Genomic DNA, 27,745 nt, shown 5'->3' on the forward strand with positions numbered 1-27,745 from the left:
TGTGATAATTCCTCCAACAAATATAGACGTTGACGAAGAAAAAGTTTTTTTTTTTTTTTTTTTTTTAAGGAAAAAAAGAAAAAAAGAAAAAAAAGAATGGAATTGGTAATGGTAGCAGTATCATCGTAGCTATGTATAAGGATCGGTGAAAGAGTTTTTACAAAGAAAAAAAGGAAAAAACAAAAAGCGTAGTAGACTGACTCCATATCTGATATCTCTCCCCTGCACCACGGCGGCGGCGCCAGTGACAGTGCCATCCATCTGCAGTATCTTCTCCGCGTTTGTACACCACCTCCAGCTCACCGGCCCACCGGCGTGGGCCAGAACCGCCCTACGCACTCTCTTTTGGCGGTTTCTTCTCCCTGTAAAGGGCTTGCTTTGGTAGCCTTCGTTGTTAGAGAGCTTTGGAAGAGAGCAAGAAAAGAACATTTTCTGGTTGAAGTTAGATTCCTGATCTCAATCTTGGGTTTCCTCATTTCACAAGCTCAGGTGATTATTTGTTTGTTCTTTGTGTCAAAATCGTTCAAGGTGCGATCTTTGCCTGTTCTGAACTGCAAGACTGCATTTTTATTTATTTTTGGTTGTTTTGATGGACCTTTTTCATTTTTTCCCCCTATTTTCAAGTGATAGCCCTTGTTGTGCTTTTGAGTTTTGAGTCGTTCGGTGTAATAAGATGAAAGTGTTGACAAATCCACTGCCTTTGTTCGTCCTTTTCTGCTTTTTTATAGTGTTTTTGCTTTAGTCTTCTGCATTTTGGGGACTTTCGAGGGGAAATTTTCCACTCCAAAGCAACCCATCTCTCTCATTTCCACGTACTTTATTTCAAATACCACTAAAGTTTACTAACATTTTTTTTGTTGACCGCCCTCCTCTCAAGACAGAATTTTGATTTCACATTTAGGCCTTAAGAGGATCTTCAAATTCTTCTCTTTTTTCTTTATATGTATGTGATTCAATTACTAGTATTACTGCCTTCCTTTCCTTGTGTTTGTGTGTATATATGTGAAGTTTCTTTTGGTCTAAAGGTTTGAAGAGAAAGAATTAGACATAGATTCAGATTTCTCTTTATCTTGAGGGTGTATTGGAGAGTATAGGAAGCAGGTCTTATGTTTTCTGGGATAACATTTTCATATTAGGAAAAAAATTCAATCTTTATCTTTAGGTTTTGGAAATTGAGCTGTTTGTGGTTTAACTTAAAATAGCAGTCCATAAAATTGAAATTAGAAGTTTGTAGCATAGCAAGAAGCTTTGAATACTTAAAAGGGTTATCTTGTTTCTGTCAATGTCTTCTGGTTTGTTCTTTCTCTTGGGACTTCCAGCTTTTCTGTCTTCTTTAGTGTTAATATTAAATTGGAAGATTGGGGAAACATTTGCATGAAATCTCTCAATTTGATTCAATTATTTGTATTATACTATTAAAGGACAAAAGCTTAAGACTGCCTAATATTATACTATTATACACTCTATTCACATGCAAAGTCGTATTAATTTCTTGATCTTCCATAGTTTCTGCTAGCACATTTTTTAATGAGTAATTGAATTGATTAATGTTTTCCTGTTTTGATTAGCTGGCTTCATTATACGCTCACATCATCTGTGGTGGATTTGAAATTTGACCGAGATAAAGCAGAACCTAGTTTTCCATTGTATTTTCAAAAGAAAGCTGTGGGTTTTGGTTGGAATCTTGTGACTTGAACAGTCTTTTGGTGGCTGGGTATAAAGTTCAACCTGAGATCAGTTTCTTCTTGGAAGAAGAGCATTTTCGTTAATTTCAATTAGATGGTCGCTTTCTGTTTCTGAGCAAAATGGGTTGTTGTGTCTCAACCAGTAGCGAGAGTACAAGAAGTAATGGGGAGAAGGTTTCTCCTGGATGTTTTGGAATAGGCATGTTTGGGCGAAAGAGAGCGTTTTACAGCCATACGAGGGCATTGCAGCATTTGTCTTCGATACCTAATCGGATATTCACAAATGGAAGGAGCCGCTCCTCTTGTATATTCACTCAACAGGGTCGCAAGGGCATAAATCAAGATGCCATGATTGTGTGGGAAGTAGGTGTTCTTACTTCTTACCCTTCTTCCAATAATGTCCTTTGTCGACTTCTTGAGACTGGAATTTCATTGTCTCTATATGTATCTTTGTAGGATTTCATGGCGGAAGATGTGACATTTTGCGGGGTCTTTGATGGCCATGGCCCACACGGTCATATGGTTGCTCGCAAAGTGAGGGATGCATTGCCATTGAAGTTATTGTCGTTTCTGGAGTCCTCTGAATCAAAACACGGCAGGTCTACTGCTAATTGCTGCAAACGGAACCCAAAATTGGATGTTGTTGATCCCGAGAAGGAGGAGGACCTTACGGAGGATAAAGCGGGCTCTTTTTGGAGAGACGCTTTCCTTAAATCGTACAAGGCTATGGACAAAGAATTGAGGTCCCATCCTAACATAGATTGCTTTTGTAGCGGTAGCACCGCTGTTACTATGGTAAAACAGGTAAGGGAAGTGGCATTTGTATTCTTGTTTTTTATTTACAATTTCATTTTTTATTCATTCTTGTTCTTTTTGCCTATAAGGGATCAAATCTTTTCATGGGAAGCATTGGTGATTCTCGGGCAATCTTGGCATCGAAAGACAGCAATGATATGATGGTGGCTATCCAATTGACAGTCGATTTGAAGCCTGATTTACCTAGTATAATCCTCTTTCTATTACGATTTGTTTGTATAGACTTGTATGAAAAACATATGACCTTGTTTCTTTTGTTGCAGAGGAAGCAGAGAGGATAAAACGGTGTAAAGGTCGGGTCTTTGCATTGCAAGATGAGCCCGAAGTGCAGAGGGTTTGGCTGCCATTTGATAATGCCCCTGGGTTAGCTATGGCTCGAGCATTTGGGGATTTTTGTCTGAAGGAATATGGAGTTATCTCTATTCCTGAAGTTTCTCATCGTGTTCTTACTGATCGGGATAAGTTCATTGTTCTTGCTTCTGATGGTGTAGGTTCTCCATCTCCCCTTATCCTTCTTCCTTCATAATTATTAGAAAGACCCATTTTTTGATGTGTAATATTGTTTTAAACATCGGGAGCTCATTGGTCGCAGGTATGGGATGTTCTGAGCAATGAAGAAGTGGTTGAAATTGTGTCGGGAGCTCCTTCGAGGTCATCTGCAGCAAGAACAGTAGTCGAGTCTGCAGCACGTGAATGGAAGACCAAATACCCGACGTCCAAGATGGACGATTGTGCAGTTGTTTGCTTGTTCTTGGATGGGAAGATGGACTCGGAATCCGACTACGAAGAACAAGGTTTCTCGTCTGCCACGATTCAGAGCAACCATTCTGGCAACGTTGCAGAATCGGACGATGGACAGAACATCATCGAACCGTCCCTGCAGAGAAACTGTACTGTCCGATCAGCAGAAGAGAACGAGGCATACAAAATAATAGTAGCAGATACGCAAACAAATGAAGAACCTGTTGAAGGAGAAACCCAGAATTGGTCGGGATTGGAAGGCGTCACGCGTGTCAACTCCTTGGTTCAACTCCCCAGATTTTCCGGTGAGAGGCAAAGGCCTTAACTTTTTTCGTTTGGAACATATAATGCCATCTGTCTCACAAGTCGTTCTTGCAGCATTCCACTTTCATTGTTCTTGCTACAATTAGTCAGTTTTCTTGCAGTAATCTCAATTGTACATTCCATTTTCATGAAGTATTAGTGTATATACTGTAACATTATGCATGGTGAACAGTAGGGTAATGCTTCTTGTGTTAAGTGCATGGTTTTGTGCTGGGGTTTTTGCTTTTACTTGGAAAAATTGCTTACTGCTCTGCAAGAGTGGTTGGATTTGCAGAATTTCTGCAGTTTGAAACTCAATGTTCAGGTTGCAAGATTTAGTATCTGAAATACTTCTCTTGAGAAGAAGAGAACATGAAACCAATGTGCTTGGAAGTTTAAGATTTATAGTATTGTTATAAGTGTTGGTGCTAAACTATCCATATTTATATATTACTCTTCACTTTTCGGGTTTTCGATAGATTTATTGATGTCCAGCCAAGTTGGTTAGACTGTTGTCTTGGTAACCACATGGTTGCACGTTCAACTACTAGCAGGAGTGGCCTATTAGTCTTCTTGATTTGAGCCAGTTAGCTATGGACAACCTAGACTGGTGATTACCTTCTTGTGGTTTTTGTCGGCTAGTATCACAAGACAGAATTACAAGAGAAAAGTAGGCCATTTGAGCTTCTTCTTTTCAACATGAATAAAGACATTATTGATTCTGCCAAAATTTCTTCCATGTTGAATGTATGAACTAATAACCAGGCACATCATTGGTACTCTGGTAGTGTGATACAAATCAAAGCAATCTAATCATTGAACCAATCTAAAACAAATTACAATTAGTGTTTGGTTTGGTGTTACATGAACCAATTTGTAAAGGCCCTCAAGGCAAAGGTTGATAAGGTCTCCAAAAGCAAGTAACCATAAAAATTGTGGGACTAAAATAAATTTTTAAAAAATCCAAATTCCATAATTATATAATCTTGATAAGTCACAGTTGTTCCCAAGCTTGAGGACACACTTGTATCATCATCATCATCATCCTGCGGAGAATAGATATACAGGTACATTAATGGTGAATATGAATGCAAATTGAGCAAAGAAGGCAATTGCAGAACTAAAAAGCATGTAGAAATCATTGCTCATTTACAAGAAACAATCTTCTTGATAGTCTTAAGGAAATATTTGTTTATAGTTTAGGCAATTATAGATCTAAAGCGGGCAAGTTCTACTGCAGATTTAAGTTTTTCCTTGTGTCGTTTCTAAGTAAACACCAAAGATTAGAATCTAAAGTTTTAAGTTATATGTCTGTCGAGAGTTTCAGCATTTCTGGCAATAGCAGACTGACAATTCTTAAAACCTATTCTATTTGCATTTTTACAAAGTTGACAGATTTAGGCAAAAACTTTGCCCACACAATTCACCCACATTTTTAACACTGGATTGATACTATCCCGGGAAAGTGAAGAACAAAATATGAACACATAATTAAACCGATGGCAAAAATTATCTTTCGAATTTAGTTCCTCGTCTGCTAAAAAGTCCCTGGAAATCTAACAACCTATCAAATCACATGTCCATAATACAGAGAATCAGAGATCTCTTTTGCTGTCGAAGTACACAAATCTTTCAAACTGCTCAATTAACATGGCAGTTGTTTATCCTTGCAGCAATTCTTCTCTGCCAGACCAATAATGCTCTCAAATACTCTATATTTCAGAATTTGAATTCTATTTATAATTGTCAAAAGTGAAATCTTGTATCCAATCATTAAACCCTTCAAAACTCACAGCATAACTAAAACATAAGTTGAGGATATGTTTGGGTGTTCCACAGAACAAGTTGCAAAATTTTCTCATAAAAAGGATGAACACAGACAAAAAGCAAAGCATTGCATTCCAGCAGTTTCAAAAACAGTCTTATAATCATAAAACACATTCAAAAATCAACCCTATCCAGAAATGATTATTCTTCTACAGTTTCACAGGGTATGGGCATCACTCAAATCCACCTTACAAAAGAAAACAAGAAATGGCAACCACATCCTTAGCTCATTAACAAAGCTCTCGTTGCAGGAACAGCTAAAGATCAAACCTTTAACCTTTATCTAGAATGGGCATGGCGTGATTGTGCTCAAAATTAAAATAATGGAATAAATTATAAAGAGAATTACCGGTAGAATCGATCAAAACCCGAACATTTTGCTGACAATGAAGCAGAGGAAACAGAAGAATATGAAGAGGAAAAGGTAATCGACCAAGACGAAGAGCCTGGTCGATCCGTGTTTCCTCTTCCCTGTCTTCTTCTTCTTCGTTTCCTTTGATGGTTCCTCGTACAACTCTAGCTTCGCCATTTCTTCAATCCCAAACCCAGATGGAAGATCTCGAGGATGAAGATTTTAGATTTTTAGATCTACGCTTCCTCTTTCTTGCACACTCGCTTTCGGACTTTCACTAATTACGTGATGCCTACAAATCCTACAATACAATCCATCAACTCATAAAACAAATCTTTATTTTATTTTATAATTAAACATTTTTGTATTTCATTATTATGTAGTATATTCTTTATTAATTAGTTATCCATTCGGTCAATTCATGAGTAATTCTTTAAAATAAATAATTTTATTTTTTAAAATTTTAGTCTTAATTGTAATGATTTTAGTCAATGAAGTAACATTTTCCTTTAAAAAGTAACATTTTTCTTTAAAAATAAAATTTTTGCATTATATATATATACACACACACACACATGGGAAGGGAGAGAAAAAAAAAACTGATTTTTTTAAAAATAAAATAATTTAATAACACTTTGTTAGGCGCGCACGAAACTTGTTTTCACCTGTTTTCTTTCCCCTGACCAGGTTATTGTTTCAAAATCTCTTCTTAACAGATGAACTTAAACCCTCTCTTTTCATTTTTCTCTCCAATTTGTCAGAAATATCTCCTAAATAACTACTGATATTGATACTATTAACAATGTCATTAGAAAAATTCTTTCTGATACTAATGTAGTATGGAAAAAATAAATGTTACTCCGTATATTAGTAATAGTAAATTTGTTGGCACATGATCAATAATCATTAATCAAGAACCATGATGACAAGGGATAGATTTTTATGCTATATTTTTATATATAATATATATCATGGTTTTCAAATGAATAACCTGCCTTACATAGATACATGATTGAGTGACAGGAAATGTTAAAGAAAAATGAAAAAGAAATGAAATCTCTTAATTACATAATTGCCCATTGCACAACACTATGATACCAAGAAGGAGAATAATGAGGATGAGAGGGCAACAAGCCTGCAGATAAAACCAGAATGATGGGAATAATAATGTGGCCTATAGAATAAGGGTATCCCTTTGGCTAGTACACCAATCAAATGCATATATTATAAAGTTCACTGCAGTTCCTTTGACCATCATACCCCCACTTAATTGAAGGATCAAGAAGTTCTTCCACTCATGCCCTCATAATTTCTGCCATGATATCAGATTGGAAAGGGTTAATTCTTGGTCTGAGGAAGTCAACCAAAGAAATCAATTGGCGTGTGCAGGGGCAATATTGACATTACACACTTTGATCACATAAAGAATGGAACATCGTAATATTTGAGTCGAGGTTCACTGAAGTCATACCTTATTTCTTTTCCCCGAGGGTAGTGTAGGCTTGGCTTCTGCTGAGGCTTCTGATATCCGAGCCTCGGATTTCTCATTGGAATAACTACAGTAAATTTTAAAGCATCAATCAGATATTCTCAGGCGATCTTTTTTTATGACAAAAATGGAATGAGTTTCTAAATGTTTTGCGGGAAAATTATAATCTCAAGAACATCAATATCCATCCACTATTTATACCCTTACGTTGAAAGTATAGTGACCCACACAAGTTCCACGCAGTCTACCCAAAGGAGCCTTTGCTCTACTGGGACCACACCATAAGTGATCAGATGAGCAAACGGCCAAAGCTTCCATCCAGCCTGAGAGAAATAAAAACCAAAATAAGTTGTCTCCCTATATGAATCCAAGAACCAAAGTACCAAGAAAGATCGGGAATTTCAAAATATGAGGCATCACCCAACTTCCTGTTTTAGTTGCTTTTCAATAACTTTTCCTACCTTCACAAACAGATTTTGAAGATCGCCATTGAAAGTGACATAAATAATCACATAACACGTTTTCTATTATCCTTTTGAAAAGGAGATCAATCTAATACACATTCTGTTCTATAATGCTCCATTCTAATGGTAGTGGAGTTCTCGAGTTTATAACATAAAAGTAGATATTAATAAAGAATACTTTTCCATTGATGTTATAGTCAAATATTTTCTTACTGTCAACATTGGCCAAAACGTGGCTTGGAGCTCGGTGAAAATATTGTTAGGGGATTCGAAACGCAAGAAACCCAGAACCACATAGTAGATGCTGTTCCAAACTGCAGACCAGACGGTTTGGTCAAAAGCAACTTTGGCAGGGACCACCCACCAATCGTTGAATGGGAAAAGAGCCTGCAAATGGAAGTCAACTAATTTCAGCCAAGCATAAAATTTCAAAGATAAGAAACAACGCTAAACACTAAACATAACTAAGCAACAAAGATCACCTCACAAATGTGGTAATAATAGTGGGAAAGAGATCCATGAAGTGTGAATCCAACAAGGCCAGATCTGAACATGCGTGTCCGATCAAAATCAAGAAGAGGTTTCCCTTCATAACACTTCAAGCCCATAATAAAATCAAAATTAGACCCCAAAAAGAAAAATGCTTGTCCTGTTGTCCACAGACCATAAAATTAAGAAATGAAAATAAGGTTTGAAAATTATCAAAACAAAGGGTTTTTTTGGGGCGACGGACCGACCTGTGCAATCCAATCTCCCAGAGAGTAGACAATGCCACTGATCACCATTTTAGCAAACACAGGATTTGCCTTCAGAGCCTCTTCATAAGCATTCCAGTTATGCTCTGGGGCATACCTCAAGACTTCATAAAGGGTCCATCCCTGAATTACACAACAAATTGGATTGAATTGAATCCTTAGATTAGACCATTTCCAATACCAAAAACCAATCCACAGTTCACTTTCATTAGGGTTAACTTTTCATTTCCCATTTCAGCTCATCACAAAGATAAGCGATTTCAAATCAATCAGGGATTAAGCTAGAACTAACTGAATAAGAAATAACTGGCAAATTTTTGAAAACAAAAAGATTAGATCTTTCAAAGGGGGTTGTTGAAAAGAACCTTTTTCTTAAGCTGAATTTCTCCAAAAACAACAATAAAGCAAATTTTAAAGGACAAAACAAACAGAATTAAGAATACACGATTCCAGATGATCTATGATATCAAAATTAAGCGAAGAAAAGCAGAAGGATAACTCACATGCCAATAATCATGATCAATGGTAAGCAATTTAGTGATGGCAAGAGTACCGGCACCTAGCACAATAGCAGCATTAAGAAACCTATCTCTATCAGACAAAATGGAGGCTATAGCACTCTTGATCGCCTCCAATTTCGTCTCTCCGGGACCCTCCACATTATCCCCCTCGCTGCTTTCTGCCGTACCCACTTCTCTGTCTTCCGCCACCGCCTTAATTGGCCTAAGGGCGGCGGTTGTTGGTGAGAGGAGTGAGGTCAAAGAGGCAGTAGAAGTACTTTGGTTACAGAAGAGGGCGGAATTGAAGGGAAGTATCGTCCGGGGTTTCTTGGGTTCAGAGGTGGAGGATTTTGCCGGGAGGAGATGGGCGGTGACGGTGCTCAGAGCCGACATCGTTGGTGGCGGGAGGTTTATGCCGATACGCAATGTTTGATAAATTATAAAAAAAGAAAAAAATATATATTATGAAGCTATTAACTGCTCCCGCGAAGCCGAAGCTTCTGGCGAAAATGAAAAATGAAATTTAGGTTCCACCGAGATTTGAACTCGGGTTACTGGATTCAGAGTCCAATGTCCTGACCACTAGACCATGGAACCTTGTTGTATGATTTGTAAACCTAAAATTATATAACATAAATTTAAGAAAACAAAATGAGTAATACCATCTAAGATCCTCTGAGTATAATGGTTTTGCCACGTTTAGTCCTAAACTTTCAAATTGACCATTGGTTGTCCTTTGAATTTCAAATTGTTACCATCCATGGTCCAAATTGACCATTGGTGGTCCTTTGACTTTCAAATTGTCACCGTCCATGGTCCGAGATGATCCTTCAACTATCAAATTTAACCACCCATAATCCTTCCAAGATGACCATTGGATCGAGATGATCCTTCAACTATCAAATTTAACCACCCATAATCCTTCCAAGATGAGCATGGCTGGTTAAATTTTTATTCGAAAGACCCCATATATCATTAACTCAAAACAAAATCAATTCTAAAACCCAAAAGCATCCACATTCCACAATGGTGGATATTTGAGATCCAGATTAGCTTGCATCTATAAATGTGTCGATATAATGCAAGGTGTACGTGCCCGTTAAGTATTGTTTGTGTGTCTTTCACACTAGTGTTTCTTTTTTTTAATTAAAAAAAAAAAAATCTTCTCTCTTTTATATCATTAAAAAAACTCTGAAAAAATCTCCCCAAAAAAAAAAAAAAAAAAAAAAAAAACTACTGGTCGAAAACTCTTAGGGATGTCATGTCATAGCAGGGAAATATTCCCACAGGATGTCCTAATTTATCATAGTATGACAGCATCATACTGTGCTTTGTTATTCCCAATCATATTGAACATTCGAGGTATGAAATGGAAGGTCTTTACACACAATTGAACAATGATCAAATTGCAATATCCAAAACATTATAATTACATCAACAATCATATGTACAAGTAACATGAAGTACAAATAATGTTTTTCCCATTGCCTCACACTCTGCTGTGGATTCTTGCTTGAGATGGGAAGAAGATTGAATGGGGCTTGCACCAAAAGTAGACCAAGCAATTAGGGGAGCACATAAAGCAAACCACTGAAGCAGTAAATTCTATTGTATGAAAAACCGGATGTTACACTGAAGATGCAGCGCGGTCTGATTCTATCATGGATTTTATGTAAAACTCGCCTGCCTTGTACGAGGACCTAACCATCGGTCCAGATGCCACATACCGGAATCCCTGAAATACGCAAACGGGCACTAATGTCATTAGCCGGAATATCAAGGTTGAAAAAATCGCTAGGCGCCTGGGGACCGCCTAGGGAGCCTAGAGCGATTAATCGGCGCCTAGGTGGCCGACCGCCTAGCGCCTAGGCCCAATTTTTGCAACACTGATAATATACATTAACAAGAAAAGGATTGGGACGAACCATTTCCATTCCAAGAACTCGATACTTGTCAAAAGCTTCTGGAGTTATGTATTCCGACACAGGCATGTGACGCTTTGAGGGTCTCATGTATTGCCCAAATGTCATTACATCAACACCCGCTTCCCTCACCTTTTCCATTGTTTTAATCACTTGATCGGGCGTTTCTCCACATCCCAACATTATCGATGTCTTGGTCAGTGTACCGGTAGGTGCATATTCCTTGGCCATTATTAAGACATCCATGGACTGCTTAAAGTTAGCACGGTGATCACGTACAACACTCTGAAGCTCCTCAACTGTCTCGATGTTATGAGCAAAAACATCCAACCCAGATTTGGCAACCTTTTCAACACAACTATGGTCCCCTCGAAAATCAGGAGCTACAACCAAAAAAAAAAACAAAACAAGTGAAGGGGTTCAATATAGAAATTAATGTAAACAGTATACTTTAAAGAATCTAACAAAAGATATCGTATTTGTTGAAAAATATAAGGTTGTGTCTGTTTATGAATAGGTGTCAGTTATAGGTGGTTACTTACAGTTATGTGTTTGTATAATGTATATATATATGTACTATGTTTCTTTATTAGAAAGACAGATAATACTAATATATTTCAGCCTTATATACATTTTCTATTCTTTGATTCTTCATCATTGCTTCCGCCTAACTGGCGGGTGGTGTTATTCTCCACCTACCAGGCCATTCCATCTTCCAAATTCAATAGTATTTAAACATATATTATCATGCAAATGTGGGAAAGAAGGTGTTCATACTTAGTGCTTCTATGAGCATATTTGGCTTCAATGCCTTGAGCTTCTCTACTGTCTCAGCAAAATGGCTGCTTCCTTGATCAGGCAAATCGTCACGATCCACACTGGTAATCACAACATAATCCAACCCCCACGAAGCAATTGCCTCAGCCACATTGGATGGCTCGTTTGGGTCAGGAGGAGGTGGAGTGCGAGAAGTCTTCACATTGCAAAATCTGCCAATTTTAGCAGGGAGAATATCCTTAATGAACTGATGACATGTTGTACATGTAAAAGTTTTAATAAATATAGATGATCAAAGACCAAAATTCCAGATTCTAGGCTAGCAAATCTGCTCTACCTTAAACATCTTAGGTTTATCAACCCTTGCTGTATAGCTATCAAACCAACAATAAATTCTAAATATTTGCCTTAAAAATCACTTCTTTTTTCCTGCCCTACACCCGAGGGGTAAATCACGGTGCCCATCAGGTGGAGGACCAGTATCTAATGCCCACAAGAAGTCACCCTACAAAAGGGTGAAACTCACACTATGACTACCAGAACTCGATCATGTGTCCCTATACACAATTTGTCACCGGGAACCAATTGAGCTATCAAACCAGCAATAAATTCTAAATATTTGCCTTAAAAATCATTTCTTTTTTCCTTGCCCACACCCGAGGGGTAAATCACGGTGCCCATCAGGTGGCCAGTATCTAATGCCCACAAGAAGCTACCCTACAAAAGGGTGAAACTCACACTATGACTACCAGAACTCGATCATGTGCCCTTATACACAATTTGTCAGTCGAGAACCAACTGAGCTACCGGGTTCACTTCTTTTTTTCCTTCTTGCACATATTGGAGTTTTCATGGCATTTAATGCTTTCTGATTATTGTAACTCTAAATGCAATACATTCATATAAATGACTTCAAAAAGGATAAATATATAGAAATAGAAAAAATCCAATATATAAAGCAATAAAAATCACCTGCAACCTCGAGTGCAAGTATCGCCGAGAATCATAATGGTGGCGGTGGCGGTGCCCGTTTCGCCGCCGGACCAACATTCTCCCAAATTAGGACACTTAGCCTCTTCGCAAACCGTGTGGAGCTTCAACTCCCTCAGTTTCTTCTTGATCTGCGTGTACTTCTCCCCGCCGGGGATTGCTTCCTTCATCCATTTGGGCTTGGGGAGCGGCTTCTTCTTCGTGCCGACTTCAACTGAATACTCGCTGTCCGACTGGAACCGTACGAAGTCTCCGAGCGCCGGCGACTCAGCCGCTAGCCGCCTCCGCAAGCCATCCAATGTTTGGGGGTACTGTTGAGGGGAAGTAGATGACGGCGGTGCGGCGGTAGGAGCTGCGGAGGAGGCGAAGGATTTCGAGGAGAGACGGCGGCGGGTGGATATGAGTGACCGGAATGTGAGGGTTGCGAAACGGAAATTCATTTTCCGGCGGCGGACAGGGAAGGAGAAAATGGGGATTTGATTTCCGGTGTTCGTCTTGGCCTCGGAAATTCTGAGGTTGTCGTGGTTGGTTGAGTAATCTGAGGAATCTGGTTGGTCCGGTGTCCGGTGTCCCAGTCAAACGGGCCCATGGGCCCAGAAAAGTAAGGTGTGGATTGGTAGCGGGCCTATAGAGCCGGGCTTTTCAAAATTGCGGGCGGATTAGCCCATCAAAATTGAAGAACAAACCCGTGGGGCCCGCTAATGGAATTTCTTTAATCTCATCATTGCATGTTATGTCACAGATTCCTTGACGGTGACAGCTTGATGGAAGACTAACAAGAGACGCATCTTTGACATTTCAATTCAAACAACTTATTTATAATTCAATTTTAATAAAAAAAAAAATTAATTTATATTTCTTTATAATATGTGAATTATTAATGTCATTTTTAAAAAAATACGGAGTATTAATGATATATTTTATACAATATATTATTTTAATAATTTTTTTTATACATTTATTATTGGTTTAACCCCCAAAAAATCAATAAAAATAAAAGAGACTTCAAAAACCGAATATCACATACCATGGCATCTGAACTTGGGAGTATGGTTTTTTCATCAGATTGTATTCCCCTCTCTCTCTCTATATATATTTCGTTGAATTAGTATTATGTCATTTTACATTTTTACAATTTTACATTTGATTCTTAATTATTATTTTTATAACTTTTTTTAATACATCATAACGAAAAAGCTAAAAAACAACATTACATCAATCTAGCACATGTAACACCCATTATCTTTGTAAAAATAAGATGTTAAAATCATTTCCGATGATTCTCATAATCATTTTTTTTTTCACTCTTGATTACTATATCTTGAATTTATACACAAATATGTCTTGGGCACTTAACCCCCAACAATTATTTGGTCATTCTTTGTGCATGGCTTCAAATTTGTTGGAAATTTTAGCCTAAAATGTAGAACTATAATAACTACTATAAAATTAAATATCATACATTTTGAGTCATTTATGTTTGAACCACAAACAATCGCGTTGCCAACACTAACCAAAATCCCTCAAGTAAACATGATTTACATCGTTAAAAATCATCCAACAAGTCAATTCAACGAATATGACATTTTATATGTATAGTGAATGTTGAAACTGTGTTTATAAAGTAAGCATTGAATGAGCAACCACACAAATGAAGAAAAAAAAAAAAAAACTCACATTCGTTTTGATTTATTCGTCAATTGAAAAGAGAAACTTATAAACACTGCTTAAGGGTAAACATTGGGTAAACTCTAGTCTTGTGTAATAACTTACAAATCACACGTAAAATTACATAGGAGCAATGAATTACACTAAAAAGACCCAATGCGATAGACTCAAGTTAGACAGTATTAATAAGAATCAAATTTGTGACATTTAACATTAGAATCATGCTTTATCTTTTTGGAGCAATTCGTTGAAATTGTTAGCTCTTATAATACATGTTGAGTATTTTAGTAGACAAAAGTACTTTAAATTTATTCATTCATAATTTACTATTGAGCTCTCTATCTTATCAACATTATACCTAGCATATTCTCCCATGCATCATTGATTGGATGTACTATTATTCTGCACCCTATGGTCTCTAATTTAGCAAATGAATATATGGAAATAAAAAGATGGAAAAATGAAAAAGAAAATATACATTAAATTTATTCGAAAGAAACCTCAAAATAGATAATTAAATGTGTGGAACATGACTATCGTACTTGAAGGTCATATGTTTGATTCTGGTTAACGATCTCTCAGTCTTTTTAGTGCGGACTATGATTTGTCGTCATTAAAAAAATATTTGAACTAAGTATAGAAAAATATGTTTTTTATCCATAAAAAAAAAAAGTCACAAAGGAGACGTTAAAATGATAAAAAGTTGTAATGATTTTAAATTTGTGTACAAAAATTAATAATTAGTGATTAAAGTTGAAAATGACATTATATTTGAGGGCTTAAGGAAACGGAAAATTCTATCAACTTTTTATGGCTTTTGATTTTAGTATTATCATGGAAAAGTATCACTTTTGTGTTCTAGGGAAATAACATTTATACCCATCAATTATATGTTACAAATTGACTGTTTATACCCATCATTTTTTTTTTTTTTCTCTTATTACAAATGGCGGCTAGTCAGCTGCGGTAAATTTCTGTAAATCTTTAAATCCAAGACCTCACTTCATCAGTCATAAGATTCCGCGCATCGTCACGCTCTACAGAGCATCATCTGAATCACCGAACGACGGTACGACGTTGAGAAACAAGCGATTGAGGTAAGAAACAACTGTCCGGCACGCGCCGCCACTGCGCCTGGTATTGTGACACGAGTGAGCAAAGTGACTCAGAGCTGATATGCATGTACGAGTCACAACGTCTCCCACGTCCTTTTAGAAAGAGAGAGAGTGAGAGGAAGGGAAAGAACTCAAAGAAGACTAGAAGAGTTCATCTTTTCCCCCTCCACCCTCTGCAACTTTCCGCATTGGCTTTTCTCTACTTTTTAGCTTCTTTTTTTCAATCTTTTCTTGCTTAAGAGCTTTTCCATCTCTCTTTTTGCTACTTAATCTTGTTTTTAATTGGTTTGTTAATCAGCTGTTGCTTAGTTTAAAAGAAAAATAAAATCATATTCACTGTAAAAATCAGATTTTCCTTCTCCCCAGTGTTCTTAGTTAGCTCTTTGTTCCTCCTTTTTCCCCCCATTTTCGTTCTTGTTTTAGCCTGCTAAAAGGTTCAATCTTTGTTCAAAGATTTTCGGTTTGATTCTGTTAAAGGTATATGTGGGTATCTATGATTTATTCTTTTATTTCTGCGTGTGTGTGTGTGTGTGTGTTTTCAATAGCTTGTTAAAGTTCTGAACTTTGATAAATTGGCATTTGCACTTTTCCTTTCTAAAAACATAGCTGCTTTTCTGAGATAGAAAGGGTTTTTAACTTTTTATTGGCTATGCAGAGGATTTTTCTGAAAGAAGTGTAGTTGATTGAGGAAAAAGGTGATATTTTGGATCAATGGGTGGGTATGAATTAGCTGTTTTCTGCTTGAGTTTAAAGGTCATGGTGGGACTTTTCTTGATTTTGGCCATTCGTATGGTGGATGGGGCTAATCCTAAAGATGGTAAGGCTCAATGGTTTCTTAATGTTTATAAATTAATTTTGATTTTACTTTGATTGCCTTGAATTGAGTTATTGATTAGGGGGAGTGGTGATTACTGATAAGTTTTGATGCAATGCTGGTCTAGTCTTAGCTAATTGGTTATAAAGTTTTAGGCTTGTTGAATAAAAGTGGTTTCTTTCACAAGAATTTTCCTGGCAAATCATTCTGCATTTTGGTTTTAGCAGATATATCTACTCTAGAAATACTAGAACATTTTTAATTGATTTCTTCTGCAAATAGTTTATGCGAAGGGCCTTAAGGTGGTTACTTTTAGGCGTTTTAGCATTGACATTTCTTTTTAAAATGGTGAAGTTGCTGCGATGAATAATTTATATGCTGCTTTGAAATCCCCTCCTCTACCCGGGTGGAGTGTCGATGGAGACCCGTGTAATGGAAAATGGCAAGGCGTTCAATGCGAGGGTACAAACATAGTTTCAATGTGTGAGCCCTTCCACTACTGCAATCTTTGGAAGATATATCGAATCGAGATGTTAATTATTCTCATCATATTATGAACAGTACAATCAATGCTGCAAATTTGGGCGGTGAATTGGGCAATAACTTAGGATCATTTTCCTCGATCAAGAAAATGTAAGTCCGATGAATCAATTTTATGCTTCTGTTTCCTTGTTTCTTTATATACCTGCAATTTGACTAGTATGGAATGTCACTGTGGCAGAGATCTGAGTAACAACCACATTGGAGGCGCAATTCCATCCAATCTCCCGGTTACGCTGGATAACCTGTATGTTTCAGTCATTTTCTTGAAGAATACATATATTTGTGTATATATATTCCATATGTATTATGCAAATCGCTTAATGGTGTTTAATTTTTTGCAGGTTTCTTTCAGATAACGAGTTTATTGGGAATATTCCTGATTCCTTATCTTCCCTGTCTCAACTATCAGCTATGTATGTTTCTCTTCAATTTGTATGCTTGAAAGTTGTTGTTTTTCCTGATCATTAATTGTTATTTAGCTTATATACGATTATACATTTGTTTAGGTCTCTAAATGACAACCATTTGACCGGAGAAATTCCCGATTCCTTTGAAGGCCTCGTTCATTTGAAGAATCTGTATGATGCCTTACTTGAATTGCTTCTGTGTTGCAATAGCGGGGCTTACTTTTAACAGATTTTCTTTGTGCAGAGATTTATCCAATAACAATTTAAGTGGGAGATTACCACCATCGCTAGGAAATCTGTCCTTGGTGACTCTGTTAGTATTCAGTATTTCGGTTTGATTCTTTTCATTTTTGTTTATGAATCTAACCGCTTTTTCACCAGTCATTTGCAGAATAATCAGATTTCTGGAACCCTCGACGTTTTACAAGATCTCCCACTTCAAGATTTGTACTTTACTCAACTATATTTCTCTCGGATACAAGATACCAATTTTTGCATTTATTTTAAGAGTGTATTATTATTATTCTGCTAACACGTTTCCTCCCTTTCAGAAATATAGAAAATAACCTGTTTTCCGGACCCATACCTCAGAAGCTCTTGACCATTCCAGTTTTCAAGTAAGTTCCATAATCGAGACAGTTCAATTACAGTCTTGAAAACATTTTTGGCGTCTTTTATTTGGAAGGCTGATAAAAATGGGAATTTTTGAAGTAGAATCATCTATATATATTCTTCTTGTGCTAAATCTTGGAAAAAATCAATCTTTGCTGGATTTTCAATCTATTATGAACTGTATTACAAAACAGTGTCATGTTCTAACTAGATGCCCAAAAAAAAAAAAAAAAAATCTTGCAGGAAAGACGGGAACCCTTTCAACAGTAGTAATGTTCCTTCACCTCCGCCAACACCATCTCCAGCACCGCCCTCTGATAAAAAACCTGGAAAACAGGTTGACGGGCCATCGCCAACTGAGCAGCCAAACTCCAAGAAAAGCAAAAATTCAGCGGCTACTAGAAGGATCGTTTGGATTTCAATTGTGGCAGTAGTATCATTTATAATGTTGGTTTTAGCAATCCTTCTTTGTTTGCCAAAGTGCTTTAAGAAAAGGCAAGATACTCACAGAATTCCCAGTCGGCTTGAAATCGCTCCACCTGTGGTATCAAGAAGGAGCCCAAGTGATAATGGTTCCATGGTCCAACCTGGGCATGATTTAAAGAAAGGTTTTTGAATTAAATTGTTTTACTTGCACTTTAGGCTCGGGTTTTCAATGATGAATAACTTTCTTACATGTGTTTCAGCAACTCCTCCCGTGGTTGCATTGAAAGAGGAGCATCAACCAAACAGACCCGAGGTAACTGCAGAAAACGTGAGTGCTATACCAAAGGACAGCCACGAGATTAACATTACCCGATTCGATATTGATGCAATGCCACCACCGCCTCCCCCTCCAGCTCCGACAGAAACTGTAGCTAATCCTCCAACGAGACGACTTCCACCAACGTCTGTGAATGCCTACACAATTGCATCTCTTCAGCAATATACCAATAGCTTTTCTCACGATAATCTTATTGGAACGGGAACACTGGGCACTGTGTATAAGGCAGAGCTTCCTCGTGGCAAGGTACGACTTCTGATTAAAATAAACCATATTAATTGAATATCTCACTGATTATCAATTGAGTTTTCCGTCTTTTCTCTTTGTAGAACCATAAAAACTCACATTTAATTTACTTTTATGGTTCTTTATTATTAGTTGCTTGCTGTGAAGAAACTGGACAAAAGAGTCTGCAATCAGCAAAAGGATTACGAGTTTATAGATCTGGTAAACAACGTCGATAGAATACGCCATGCTAATGTTGTTGAACTCATGGGTTACTGTGCGGAGCATGGTGAAAGGCTCCTGGTGTACGAGTATTGCGATAACGGGACACTGCAGGATGCACTGCACAACAATGATGAATTCAAGAAAAATCTTTCGTGGAATATGCGCATCACGATGGCCCTTGGAGCCGCAAGAGCCTTGGAGTAAGTAAATATTCGGAATTTTCAAGAAAACCGAGAAGGGTAACTAGTATGGAAAAGTAATACGTTGGATAGGAAATTTTATTCTTTTGACATTTATGTTTTTCAATGGTGAAGGTATCTGCACGAGAGTTGTGAACCGCCAGTTGTTCATAGAAACTTCAAGTCTGCGAATATTCTCCTTGACGATGAGCTTGCTGTTCATGTATCCGATTGTGGTTTGGCTCCGTTGATATCATCGGGGGCTGTGAGCCAGGTACTTCTTTCATCTCATAGATCGAGTATTTTTGTATAACTTTGTATCTAAAGATCATGAGTTCTTCAGTTGTCAGGACAACTTCTTACGACTTATGGTTATGGTGCCCCCGAATTCGAGTCAGGGATTTATACGTTAAAGAGTGATGTTTACAGTTTCGGAGTTGTAATGTTGGAGCTTTTAACGGGCAGAATGTCATATGACAGGTAAAACCTGTTATTGAGCATTTGAGCCCCGCCCTAGCTAGGAAATCTCGCTTTTCTACCCAATTTCATTGCCTTTGTATCATAATTAGGACCCGGAGTCGTGGGGAGCAGTTCTTGGTGAGATGGGCAATACCTCAGCTTCATGATATCGACGCCTTGACAGGGATGGTTGATCCTTCTCTTAACGGAAAATACCCTATCAAATCACTATCGCACTTTGCTGACATAATTTCCCGCTGTGTTCAGGTGCATTACGTCACATATCTTTAGCTATACACGAAAATTTTTATAGTCTGTGTTGGGCGTCAGCCGAGTTGGCTGAATTCAGCCACTGCTCGATTTGAGACGTGGCGCTGTGACTTACCATGGAGGGAAGTGGTTAAATGGTTAATGTCTACCTACTTATTACCAATTGGTTTTAAGTAAGATATGACAACCAGGTAACTAAAGAACTCTGTGATTAAGCGTGTTTGACTTCCCCTCGGAAGTAAGCATAGTGCAGCGCTGAGATCCATCAGTCTGTGCGTTCCATATCTGTGGCTGACAACGAATGCCTAGTTTTTATCTGTCATATGGTTTACCTTCTTCGCAATAACACGTTTGCATATATGCTGGTTTTGAACCTTTGTTTATTCCCCCGTGCAGCAAGAACCAGAGTTCAGGCCCCCGATGTCTGAAGTTGTGCAGGACATCATTCAAATGGTAAGGAGGGAATCTTCAAACAGATCCGACGATGGCTAAGATAATAATCTGATAGTTCATGATTGCAAGCAAACTGATCCACAGAAGAATCATGAATCGCGGTTGAAAGACAAGCAAAATGAATGATGCAAGGCCAAGGACTTGGACTCTGCAAACGTAACAAACAGATCTTGAAACAGAAGTCGTAACCAAATATGGAAATGGTGACGACAATGATGATGACCTCCGACAAATTGTTCTCAAGTTTTGCTGCAAAGTTTCATGGACAATGGTTGAAGCATTGAGCCATTGCAGGAAGAATAGTAGATGGACAGATGTTGGGTGTTGTGTGATTATTTTGTATCATTATATCATTCTAGTTATATATCATTTGGAGTGCTGCATGTTAGCCATGCCATGTAAAGTTTAAACTCAATCTTGTATAAAATTGTTAGCTATTGTTAATGCAAGCATGTAAATATGTAATCTTGCACTTCCTATGATTGTTATTGTTGTTGTTTACTATCAATTGGAATTGAGGTAGGTGAAGTTTTCAAGAATTTGCATTAAGTTAATCGGATGTACACCGATCTTAAGTTGTCGATTAGATGGCATGAGTGGCCGTACACTCTTATCCGAGATCGAGAGTTTGAACTCCCTCTTGTATGAAAAAATCAATTTGGCCGAGCCAAATTTGAAACTTTGGTTAAACCACTGTTCTCAGTTTTTCTGGACTTGCTCAATTGAGGGACAAAGTGCTGAACTCTCGACTTCCCTTAAAAGAAATCACAGTTTGCATCGAACCGGCCGATCAAGCTGGTTATCATACTAGGTAATATCATAAAAAAAAATTCTCATCCATGACTCCATGAGAAGCATTTTTTTTTTCCTTCTTTAAATCCAACTCTTATTTTATTTTTATTTGAATTTTTAAGTGAAGCAGTCTAAGTTCGGTTGACACCTATGACCTATATAAGCACAAGCGCGCCTGTTTTCGCTCCCACTCAGGAATCGCGGGATTCTGTGTCGAAGGCTGACAAAATTTCTACAAAAGGAAAACATAAAAACTGAAACTTTCACGTCTCTTCCTAAGCATCAATACCGCATTTTTTGAATCTAAATTCTAAACCCCATGCGATGCCCTCTTCAATCCACATTATACCCATTTTCCCTTTTTCTTTAATCAGATCTGCCAAAGTTTTCCGAAAAGCGTGAATTTCACGTTGTTGTTCTTGATACTGTGCTGATTCGTTCTCATGGCGGGGCGTTATGATAACCCATTCGAGGAAGAAGAAGAAGAAGTTAACCCATTTTCGGTATTTCCATTTCCATGCAATCATGCTATATATGTTATTGCGGCTTTTGATTTGATGGTTTTAGTTTTGAAGATTATCGGTCTCTTAGGATTTTAGGCCTGTTTTATTTGGTTGGATTAGTGATTTTGCATTATATATGGAGCTTATGGATTGATTTTTAGTGAAAGTGCATATTGTTGGTCTGTAGTGAAATTTCAAATTGAGATTCTTGTTATTTGATTAGCTGCTTGGCCTCAGAAGAATATAGTCAATGCCTTTTTATATGATAGGGACAATGTTTTTTTTTTATATGTTCTCTTTGTCAATGGAATTAGTTATATATTCATTTTCTGGCAACATGGTTGTCCTTTCAGATTTGAAATTCTCTGAGAGAAAGATATGAATCATCGTGTGAATGATCCGTTGGTGAGCCTTAAATGTGATGTTTTTTTTTTTTCCTAAGAGTCATGGCACGAAGAATGTGTGGCTTTCCATTTGATTTTTCAGTGAAGTTCATAACTCACACTTTAAGCATGATGTTTGTGTCTGATTTTAGGACCAAAACACTCGAGGTAAAGGTCAATCAGATGGTGGTAGCGGTCCGTTTTCTATGGCAGTAAGTTTATTCTTTTTCTTTTGAATCATGTCCTTTGTAATCTCTTCTTCTCATCCTGGAAATTATTTCATGTATATAAGCTGTTCACCGATAATTTCGTTGCTTATGAATTACTGTTCTTGCTGAAATCACCAGAATCCCGGGAGCAAGCCCTCTGCATCGAACTCAAGACTGTCCCCTCTTCCACCTGAACGTGCTGATACTGTAGATATTCCTATTGATACCGCCACGGTGAAAAACAATGCTATTGATCTTTTTCTGATTTTTATAGTGTATAGGATACTTTTTTACTCTCTCGAGGATTACAATTAAAATGACTTGTTTAATTCTATGAATCCAGGAAATAAAGAGGAAGGAGGAGGAACTTCACGCTAAGGAGGCTGAACTGAAGAGGAGGGAACAAGTAGGATTCTGAATTTTATTTTGCGTTCTTTTGATGCTATAATACACTAACGTAATCTCAAAGTTGTCATCTTTATCTGTGTACAAACATATATAATATATTCTTGGTGTTTTATTTAGGAACTGAAAAGGAAAGAAGATGCCATAGCACGGGGTAGGTCTCTGTAATGTCGTTATATACTTTTAAGTCTTATATAGAACTTAATATTTATATTCTATTTTTTTGTATTTGCTCAGCTGGGATCGTTATAGAGGAAAAGAATTTTCCACCACTCTTCCCTATTATTCACCATGATATTGCGAACGAAATTCCAGTTCATCTGCAGAGGATGCAGTATGTGGCATTCATGACACTTTTGGGTAAGCCTAACTCAGTTGAAGAGTTTTACCGGAAAACAACCTTAATACAAACTACTGGAAATTATAGAATTTCCAACCACCTGAAAGTAATCTTAAATCAACTTGAAAGCAAAAAGTGGTCAGAAATAGCAACCAAGGTTTTTCCGGATACCAAAAGTGGTCGGAACAAGACTTTCGACTTGATTTAAGATCACTTTCAGGTGGTCGGAAATTTCATAATTTTCAGTAGTGACACTACTGTGGTAGGTTCACATTTACGTTTTGGTGACTGGCAGGTCTCATTGTCTGTCTTGCCTGGAACATTGTAGCTGTTGCCTTAGCGGCTTGGATTAATGAAGAAGGTTGGTTGCTGGTATTCGATTATGTTTAGCCACTTCATTAAGGTTAACTTGTGTTTTTTACAGGTCCAATGATCTTCTTTCTTGCTATCATCTACTTCATAACAGGTGTCCCTGGAGCCTATTTCTTGTGGTACCGCCCTCTCTATCGCGCAATGAAGTACTCATCTCTTCTTCCCCCTTCATCTCTTTATTTATTTATATTTTAAATCTGCACATTTAGCTGAACTCTACTGTAAAATGAATGAACGTGCATTACTTTTGTGTGTATGATGGATTGTTTTCAACTGCACTGAATGCAGGAGTGATAGTGCGTTGAAGTTAGTTTGGTTTTTCTTGAGTTACGCGGTAAATGCTTCTCCTTCTACTTTCGTCTTTCTGCTTGAAACCCGCATGTGTTGACATTAATTGAAGCATGTGCTCCATCTCAACTAAAAGCTTATGGTAATAGTTGGATTGCACATTAATGGTTATATGCTCTACACGCCCCCTCACGTGTGCGGTGGGTTCCAAGCAACAGTGCTTGACCTTTTGTCTGGATCTGATACCAAACTGAAGCATGTGCTACATCTCAACTAAAAGCTTAAGCTAATAGTTGGATTGCACATTAATGGTTATATGCTCAACAACATTGATTTCCTTTTCTTTAATTCTTCACGGTGAAGGTTCACATTGGATTCTGTGTTGTTGCTGCTGTTGCGCCTCCCATCTTTTTTAAGGGGAAATCTTTGACGTAAGCTGAATTCAGTACATTATTCGGTGTCACCATTTAATTTTCCAGAATGTGGACCTCATAGAACTTCCTCTTGATCTTCCTATTCACAGTGGTATCTTGCCTGCACTCGAAGTTTCTTTCTGGAATTCTTTCGTTGGGGTAAGTGCATAAAGATGATCTGCATTATTTGTATTTGGGTTTCTCATACATTTGCATTTCAACTGCAGATGTTCTACTTTATCGGATTCGTACTATTCTCCATCGAATCACTGATGAGCATATGGGTCATTCAGGTTCAGTTTATCTTCTCGACAAATTTCATGAAACTTGTCGTTTGAAAACACTCAGTGTTCGTTACAATGTGCAGCAAGTGTACATGTATTTCCGGGGAAGTGGCAAAGCTGCAGAGATGAGGAGGGAAGCTGCGAGGCAAACTATGATGGCGGCGCTATGACACCACAGCTGTGGAGTGGCGGTGGGTGGCGGTGGCGCTCGTCGGGGCTTTGGATTCTTTGATTGCTTTTATATCTTTTCTCTAAATTTCAACCTGCATGCAGACCTGAACAACCCACTGGTACTAGATGAACATATACAGGCTGTTTATATAGTGACACTACATTAGTCTTTGCAGAAATGCTGCATTTACTGCATATTTAACATTGAATTTGACTGGATAGTTTTATACCCCCTTTTTCTTTTTCCTCTTTTCTGGTTAGAACTTTTGTTTGTTTGTTTTTTTATTTTGAGCAACTCTTTCGGATATTTTGTTGTATATTCGTTTTGACATAACATAAATTTTTTTTAGTACTGACTCTGTTACAATGTAGTATTCCAGTGAAATTCAAACTCATGACCTCCCATTTGAAAGAGTCACTTCATGCCACTTGAGGTTATTGGCACTTTTTGACAACATATGTGATACCTTAAAAACAATGAATTTTGTGGGATAAATGTTTGTTTTTGAGAGTGATTATAATGCAATGTTGCATAGATGCTTTAGTTTCTATGTCCCACTGACTCCCAAAATGCACCAATGGACCCAATGGTGTCAACCAAACATTAAGCAGCCATAGTATTAATGGGAGGAATAGTGACAACGGTGCGAATTCAAATCATTATACTTAGAAATTTAACATTTATTCTGCGTTACTATCTAATATGTTTTATTTCATATTAAAATTATTAATGATGGGAAGGAGAGTCGGCAACTCTTGGTCGGATTGCGCAATAAATGAGATTGGGAGTCGGCACAAGGGTCGTGGACATAAATTACCTGGTGGTAGAGACTACATAGAGAATCGGTGGGAACAAAGAGACGGGGTCGTCCAAATTGGTCACAGTCGAATGGGAAGGAGAGCAGTCAGTCAATCAATCGAATGAGTATTCTACGGAGTCATTCGAATGAATGAGGGCTCCAGGCAGCCAGCCAGGTAGTTGACTGGGAGAAGAGGTCAACCTGCTAGGTAACCGGATGAATTCCAAGTGCAATCGTTCAGACAATCGAGCAATCGGTCAGCAACCAAGCGAGAGGGTTAGTAGTCGAAAATGTGGTCAATAAAACCAACAATTAATATTCACTCACTCAACATGAGACAACGAAACAGATGTAAATTGTCACCTAGGATGATCATAGACAAGTGGCGAGTTGTGGCATGGGTAATTAATGGCTCATATTGAAAATTTTAACATATATCTGATATGTTTTATCTCAAATTAAAATTGTTAATTTTTGCGAGACAGATGTAAATTGTGACTTGGGAAGATTGGGTACAAGTGGCGAAGTGGGGCATGCGATTAATTAATAGGTCATAGAAGAATGTGTTTCCAGTTGGCAGTTAACCTACCTTAATTCCAGCTGGACAATTTCAAACCGTCCAAAAGTTATTGCTTAGCCCAATGGGTCACAGGTGTATGGCCTTTATTCATTCCTTAGACCGGACTATATTTAGTTTGGTGTGGAGTAGTAAGTTTACCCTATCACATTGAGTATACCAAAAAAATATCATTAAAAACAATTAAATATTAAATATACTTATAAAAATGCAAAGTCAAACACCTATCCAATTTCATTTATAGAACATTTATTTCATCTACAATATCCAAATCCAATAACAAAAATTTAAACAAATCCAATAAATTTTTAAAATTTTATAAGTTATAAAAGAAAAAATCATCATAAATCTTAATATGACACACATCAAATATTGATCATTTAACCGTACAATTGTATTAATAACCATTTTATCATCTATCACAAAAATATTGAGTTGTTACCCTACAAGCTTGAATCTTGTGATTTGTGATTTGCAGACTGTAGTGATGAATTCATTGACCATTTATATGACTGATTATATCATGCACCTTAAGATTCACCTTGTGATGTGAACAACTTGATACAAGTTTATTTTTACTATATTGTAAATTCATTTTTTTTCAAAAAGTATTACATTGTACTTTCCCTTATAAGTAACCAACACTTTATTCTTGTTTAGTATTACATTTTTCAATATAAGTATTAAATATTCACCTTAACTCGACCCGTCTCACTGATCCTCATATAAGTTGTTGCCATCTGCATGAGTAGCTCAATTGATTTATGGGCAACAGATTGTGGACAAGGACGCAAGATTGAGTTATAGTAGATTAGTAGTTGCAATGTGGGAGTTACACCAAATGTGGTGAGTTTCTTGTGGGCACTAAGTACTGGTCCTACCACCTAATTGATTGCTAAGTCACTGTAATTTAACACAATTATAAATTTTGTCAAGTCAGGATGTGAAGGTCCCTGGGTGATAAATTTCATATTTTGTGAGTAAGTATTGACAATTCGGTCCACACAAGTAAACGATTTTCATGTATTTTCAGTATCTTATCCGACTTGGATTTATGTTGTCTTTGTTCTCTAAAAAGATAAATTTTAAAAAATACGAGTTGACCTAAAAATTCAATAACATAATTTTTTTCAAATACCAAAAGAATAATTGGGAAAAAAAAAAAATTAAAGTCAACAGCTAAGGCTCAACTGCCCACTGCCGGGATTTTAACTCCCCTGCGTAACTGTATTCTCTTCACGTGCCTATAAATACCTCACCACCAAATTGAACCACCATTCATAACTTCTCTCGCAACTAAACCCTCCATCTCCCAATCGCTCTCGATCTCCAATTCAACCATGGTCTGCTTCTGCTTCCTGGTCGATCAGACGAAGCAGGTCCGCCGGAGCAAGCCGGCGGCCGGTACCTGCTCCCGCTGCGGCGGCGGCGCTAGCGTCGCCGACATGAAGACCGCTACGCGCTTCTGCTACGTGCCGTTCTACTGGAAAAACTGGAAGGCCATCGTCTGCACGTTCTGCGGCGCCGTCCTCAGATCTTACCACTGAAAACCAATTCGATCAGTTTTCCGATCAATTCGAAAGGCTTTCGGATTTTCCGGCCAGCGCTGCGCTGCCCTAGCTTTTAGCTCGCTCGCCGGTTTGTACTAATAATTCATAATTCATTTTTTCATTTTTTTTTTTCTGAATGATTTCTCCTTATGTGATTTGGCATGGGAAATCATAGCTAGGCATAATGTAATCCGCTAACTATTATTAGTACGTTGGTCCATTTTCATTATTAGATGTGAATTCAAAAAATATGTAATATAATAAAAAGTTTTGTAATTTTATTTGGTGATACGAACACAAAATA

At 37.5% G+C, this 27,745-nt stretch overlaps 5 protein-coding genes, 1 long non-coding RNA gene and 1 other non-coding gene across 13 annotated transcripts; 3 read left to right on the plus strand and 4 right to left on the minus strand.

Annotated features, from left to right (window-relative positions):
- Positions 1-112: 112 nt before the first annotated feature.
- Positions 113-3,778, plus strand: LOC109156121 (probable protein phosphatase 2C 52). Of its 2 annotated transcripts, none has more exons than XM_019303958.1 (6): positions 113-489; positions 1,569-2,048; positions 2,142-2,489; positions 2,570-2,687; positions 2,765-2,988; positions 3,094-3,778. In XM_019303958.1, exons 2-6 carry the CDS (start codon positions 1,806-1,808, stop codon positions 3,565-3,567), a joined length of 1,407 nt encoding a protein of 468 aa, XP_019159503.1. In that variant the 5' UTR covers positions 113-489; positions 1,569-1,805; the 3' UTR covers positions 3,568-3,778. The 2 variants fall into 2 exon arrangements, with proteins under 2 accessions (XP_019159503.1, XP_019159504.1); XM_019303959.1 differs by lacking the exon at positions 113-489 and adding an exon at positions 775-943.
- Positions 3,779-4,330: 552 nt separating this feature from the next.
- LOC109155618 lies at positions 4,331-6,047 on the minus strand. Of its 2 annotated transcripts, XR_002049922.1 has the most exons (3): positions 5,722-6,047; positions 5,591-5,593; positions 4,331-4,591 (listed from the first exon to the last, which is right to left on the minus strand). It is a non-coding gene; the product is annotated as an uncharacterized LOC109155618 (long non-coding RNA). The 2 variants fall into 2 exon arrangements; XR_002049921.1 differs by lacking the exon at positions 5,591-5,593.
- A 639-nt stretch (positions 6,048-6,686) lies between these two features.
- LOC109155582 (protein SYM1-like) lies at positions 6,687-9,379 on the minus strand. The gene is made up of 7 exons (XM_019303184.1): positions 8,936-9,379; positions 8,415-8,555; positions 8,160-8,273; positions 7,891-8,064; positions 7,421-7,536; positions 7,196-7,280; positions 6,687-7,036 (listed from the first exon to the last, which is right to left on the minus strand). The coding sequence occupies exons 1-7, from the start codon at positions 9,323-9,325 to the stop codon at positions 7,028-7,030; spliced, it is 1,029 nt and encodes a 342-aa protein (XP_019158729.1). The 5' UTR covers positions 9,326-9,379; the 3' UTR covers positions 6,687-7,027.
- A 78-nt stretch (positions 9,380-9,457) lies between these two features.
- TRNAQ-CUG lies at positions 9,458-9,529 on the minus strand. Its single transcript has one exon. It is a non-coding gene; the product is annotated as a tRNA-Gln (tRNA).
- Positions 9,530-10,262: 733 nt separating this feature from the next.
- Positions 10,263-13,410, minus strand: LOC109155560 (lipoyl synthase 2, mitochondrial-like). Of its 2 annotated transcripts, none has more exons than XM_019303156.1 (4): positions 12,604-13,410; positions 11,632-11,843; positions 10,824-11,237; positions 10,263-10,714 (listed from the first exon to the last, which is right to left on the minus strand). In XM_019303156.1, exons 1-4 carry the CDS (start codon positions 13,059-13,061, stop codon positions 10,560-10,562), a joined length of 1,239 nt encoding a protein of 412 aa, XP_019158701.1. In that variant the 5' UTR covers positions 13,062-13,410; the 3' UTR covers positions 10,263-10,559. The 2 variants fall into 2 exon arrangements, with proteins under 2 accessions (XP_019158701.1, XP_019158703.1); XM_019303158.1 differs by having other exon boundaries at positions 10,268-10,667; positions 10,858-11,237.
- A 1,886-nt stretch (positions 13,411-15,296) lies between these two features.
- Positions 15,297-20,814, plus strand: LOC109156193 (protein STRUBBELIG-RECEPTOR FAMILY 3-like). Of its 3 annotated transcripts, none has more exons than XM_019304074.1 (17): positions 15,297-15,386; positions 16,060-16,221; positions 16,573-16,699; positions 16,780-16,851; positions 16,940-17,005; positions 17,103-17,174; positions 17,268-17,339; positions 17,413-17,481; positions 17,550-17,615; positions 17,720-17,785; positions 18,024-18,388; positions 18,467-18,789; positions 18,922-19,193; positions 19,308-19,446; positions 19,516-19,652; positions 19,742-19,898; positions 20,298-20,814. In XM_019304074.1, exons 2-17 carry the CDS (start codon positions 16,116-16,118, stop codon positions 20,391-20,393), a joined length of 2,205 nt encoding a protein of 734 aa, XP_019159619.1. In that variant the 5' UTR covers positions 15,297-15,386; positions 16,060-16,115; the 3' UTR covers positions 20,394-20,814. The 3 variants fall into 3 exon arrangements, with proteins under 3 accessions (XP_019159619.1, XP_019159618.1, XP_019159617.1); XM_019304073.1 differs by lacking the exon at positions 15,297-15,386 and adding an exon at positions 15,503-15,881; XM_019304072.1 differs by lacking the exon at positions 15,297-15,386 and having other exon boundaries at positions 15,892-16,221.
- Positions 20,815-21,407: 593 nt separating this feature from the next.
- LOC109155908 (secretory carrier-associated membrane protein 1-like) lies at positions 21,408-24,791 on the plus strand. 2 transcript variants are annotated; one of them, XM_019303603.1, is made up of 13 exons: positions 21,408-21,649; positions 22,185-22,244; positions 22,380-22,475; positions 22,585-22,647; positions 22,767-22,800; positions 22,884-23,006; positions 23,282-23,347; positions 23,411-23,504; positions 23,647-23,692; positions 24,010-24,077; positions 24,170-24,218; positions 24,287-24,352; positions 24,427-24,791. In XM_019303603.1, exons 1-13 carry the CDS (start codon positions 21,590-21,592, stop codon positions 24,511-24,513), a joined length of 912 nt encoding a protein of 303 aa, XP_019159148.1. In that variant the 5' UTR covers positions 21,408-21,589; the 3' UTR covers positions 24,514-24,791. The 2 variants fall into 2 exon arrangements, with proteins under 2 accessions (XP_019159148.1, XP_019159150.1); XM_019303605.1 differs by having other exon boundaries at positions 23,453-23,504.
- Positions 24,792-27,745: the final 2,954 nt, after the last annotated feature.

Source organism: Ipomoea nil, unplaced genomic scaffold (genome assembly GCF_001879475.1).
Source record: "Ipomoea nil cultivar Tokyo-kokei standard unplaced genomic scaffold, Asagao_1.1 scaffold2704, whole genome shotgun sequence".
In the NCBI taxonomy this organism is placed as follows: Eukaryota; Viridiplantae; Streptophyta; class Magnoliopsida; order Solanales; family Convolvulaceae; genus Ipomoea; species Ipomoea nil.

Coding starts and splice junctions, on each gene's coding strand:
- LOC109156121 (XM_019303958.1), top strand. CDS start 1,806: ATGGGTTGTTGTGTCTCAACCAGTAGCGAGAGTACAAGAAGTAATGGG. Junction 2,049..2,141: donor ATGCCATGATTGTGTGGGAA/GTAGGTGTTCTT, acceptor GTATCTTTGTAG/GATTTCATGGCGGAAGATGT. Junction 2,688..2,764: donor TTTGAAGCCTGATTTACCTA/GTATAATCCTCT, acceptor CTTTTGTTGCAG/AGGAAGCAGAGAGGATAAAA.
- LOC109155908 (XM_019303603.1), top strand. CDS start 21,590: ATGGCGGGGCGTTATGATAACCCATTCGAGGAAGAAGAAGAAGAAGTT. Junction 22,648..22,766: donor AACTGAAGAGGAGGGAACAA/GTAGGATTCTGA, acceptor TGTTTTATTTAG/GAACTGAAAAGGAAAGAAGA. Junction 23,693..24,009: donor GGTTTTTCTTGAGTTACGCG/GTAAATGCTTCT, acceptor TTCACGGTGAAG/GTTCACATTGGATTCTGTGT.
- LOC109155582 (XM_019303184.1), bottom strand. CDS start 9,325: ATGTCGGCTCTGAGCACCGTCACCGCCCATCTCCTCCCGGCAAAATCC. Junction 7,537..7,890: donor CGTTTTGGCCAATGTTGACA/GTAAGAAAATAT, acceptor TATTTCTCTCAG/GCTGGATGGAAGCTTTGGCC. Junction 7,281..7,420: donor TGGGTCACTATACTTTCAAC/GTAAGGGTATAA, acceptor AATTTACTGTAG/TTATTCCAATGAGAAATCCG.
- LOC109155560 (XM_019303156.1), bottom strand. CDS start 13,061: ATGAATTTCCGTTTCGCAACCCTCACATTCCGGTCACTCATATCCACC. Junction 11,844..12,603: donor ACTTGCACTCGAGGTTGCAG/GTGATTTTTATT, acceptor TAAAATTGGCAG/ATTTTGCAATGTGAAGACTT. Junction 10,715..10,823: donor TTTTCTTGTTAATGTATATT/ATCAGTGTTGCA, acceptor CGATTTTTTCAA/CCTTGATATTCCGGCTAATG.
- LOC109156193 (XM_019304074.1), top strand. CDS start 16,116: ATGGGTGGGTATGAATTAGCTGTTTTCTGCTTGAGTTTAAAGGTCATG. Junction 17,175..17,267: donor CTGTCTCAACTATCAGCTAT/GTATGTTTCTCT, acceptor ACATTTGTTTAG/GTCTCTAAATGACAACCATT. Junction 19,447..19,515: donor CATCGGGGGCTGTGAGCCAG/GTACTTCTTTCA, acceptor TGAGTTCTTCAG/TTGTCAGGACAACTTCTTAC.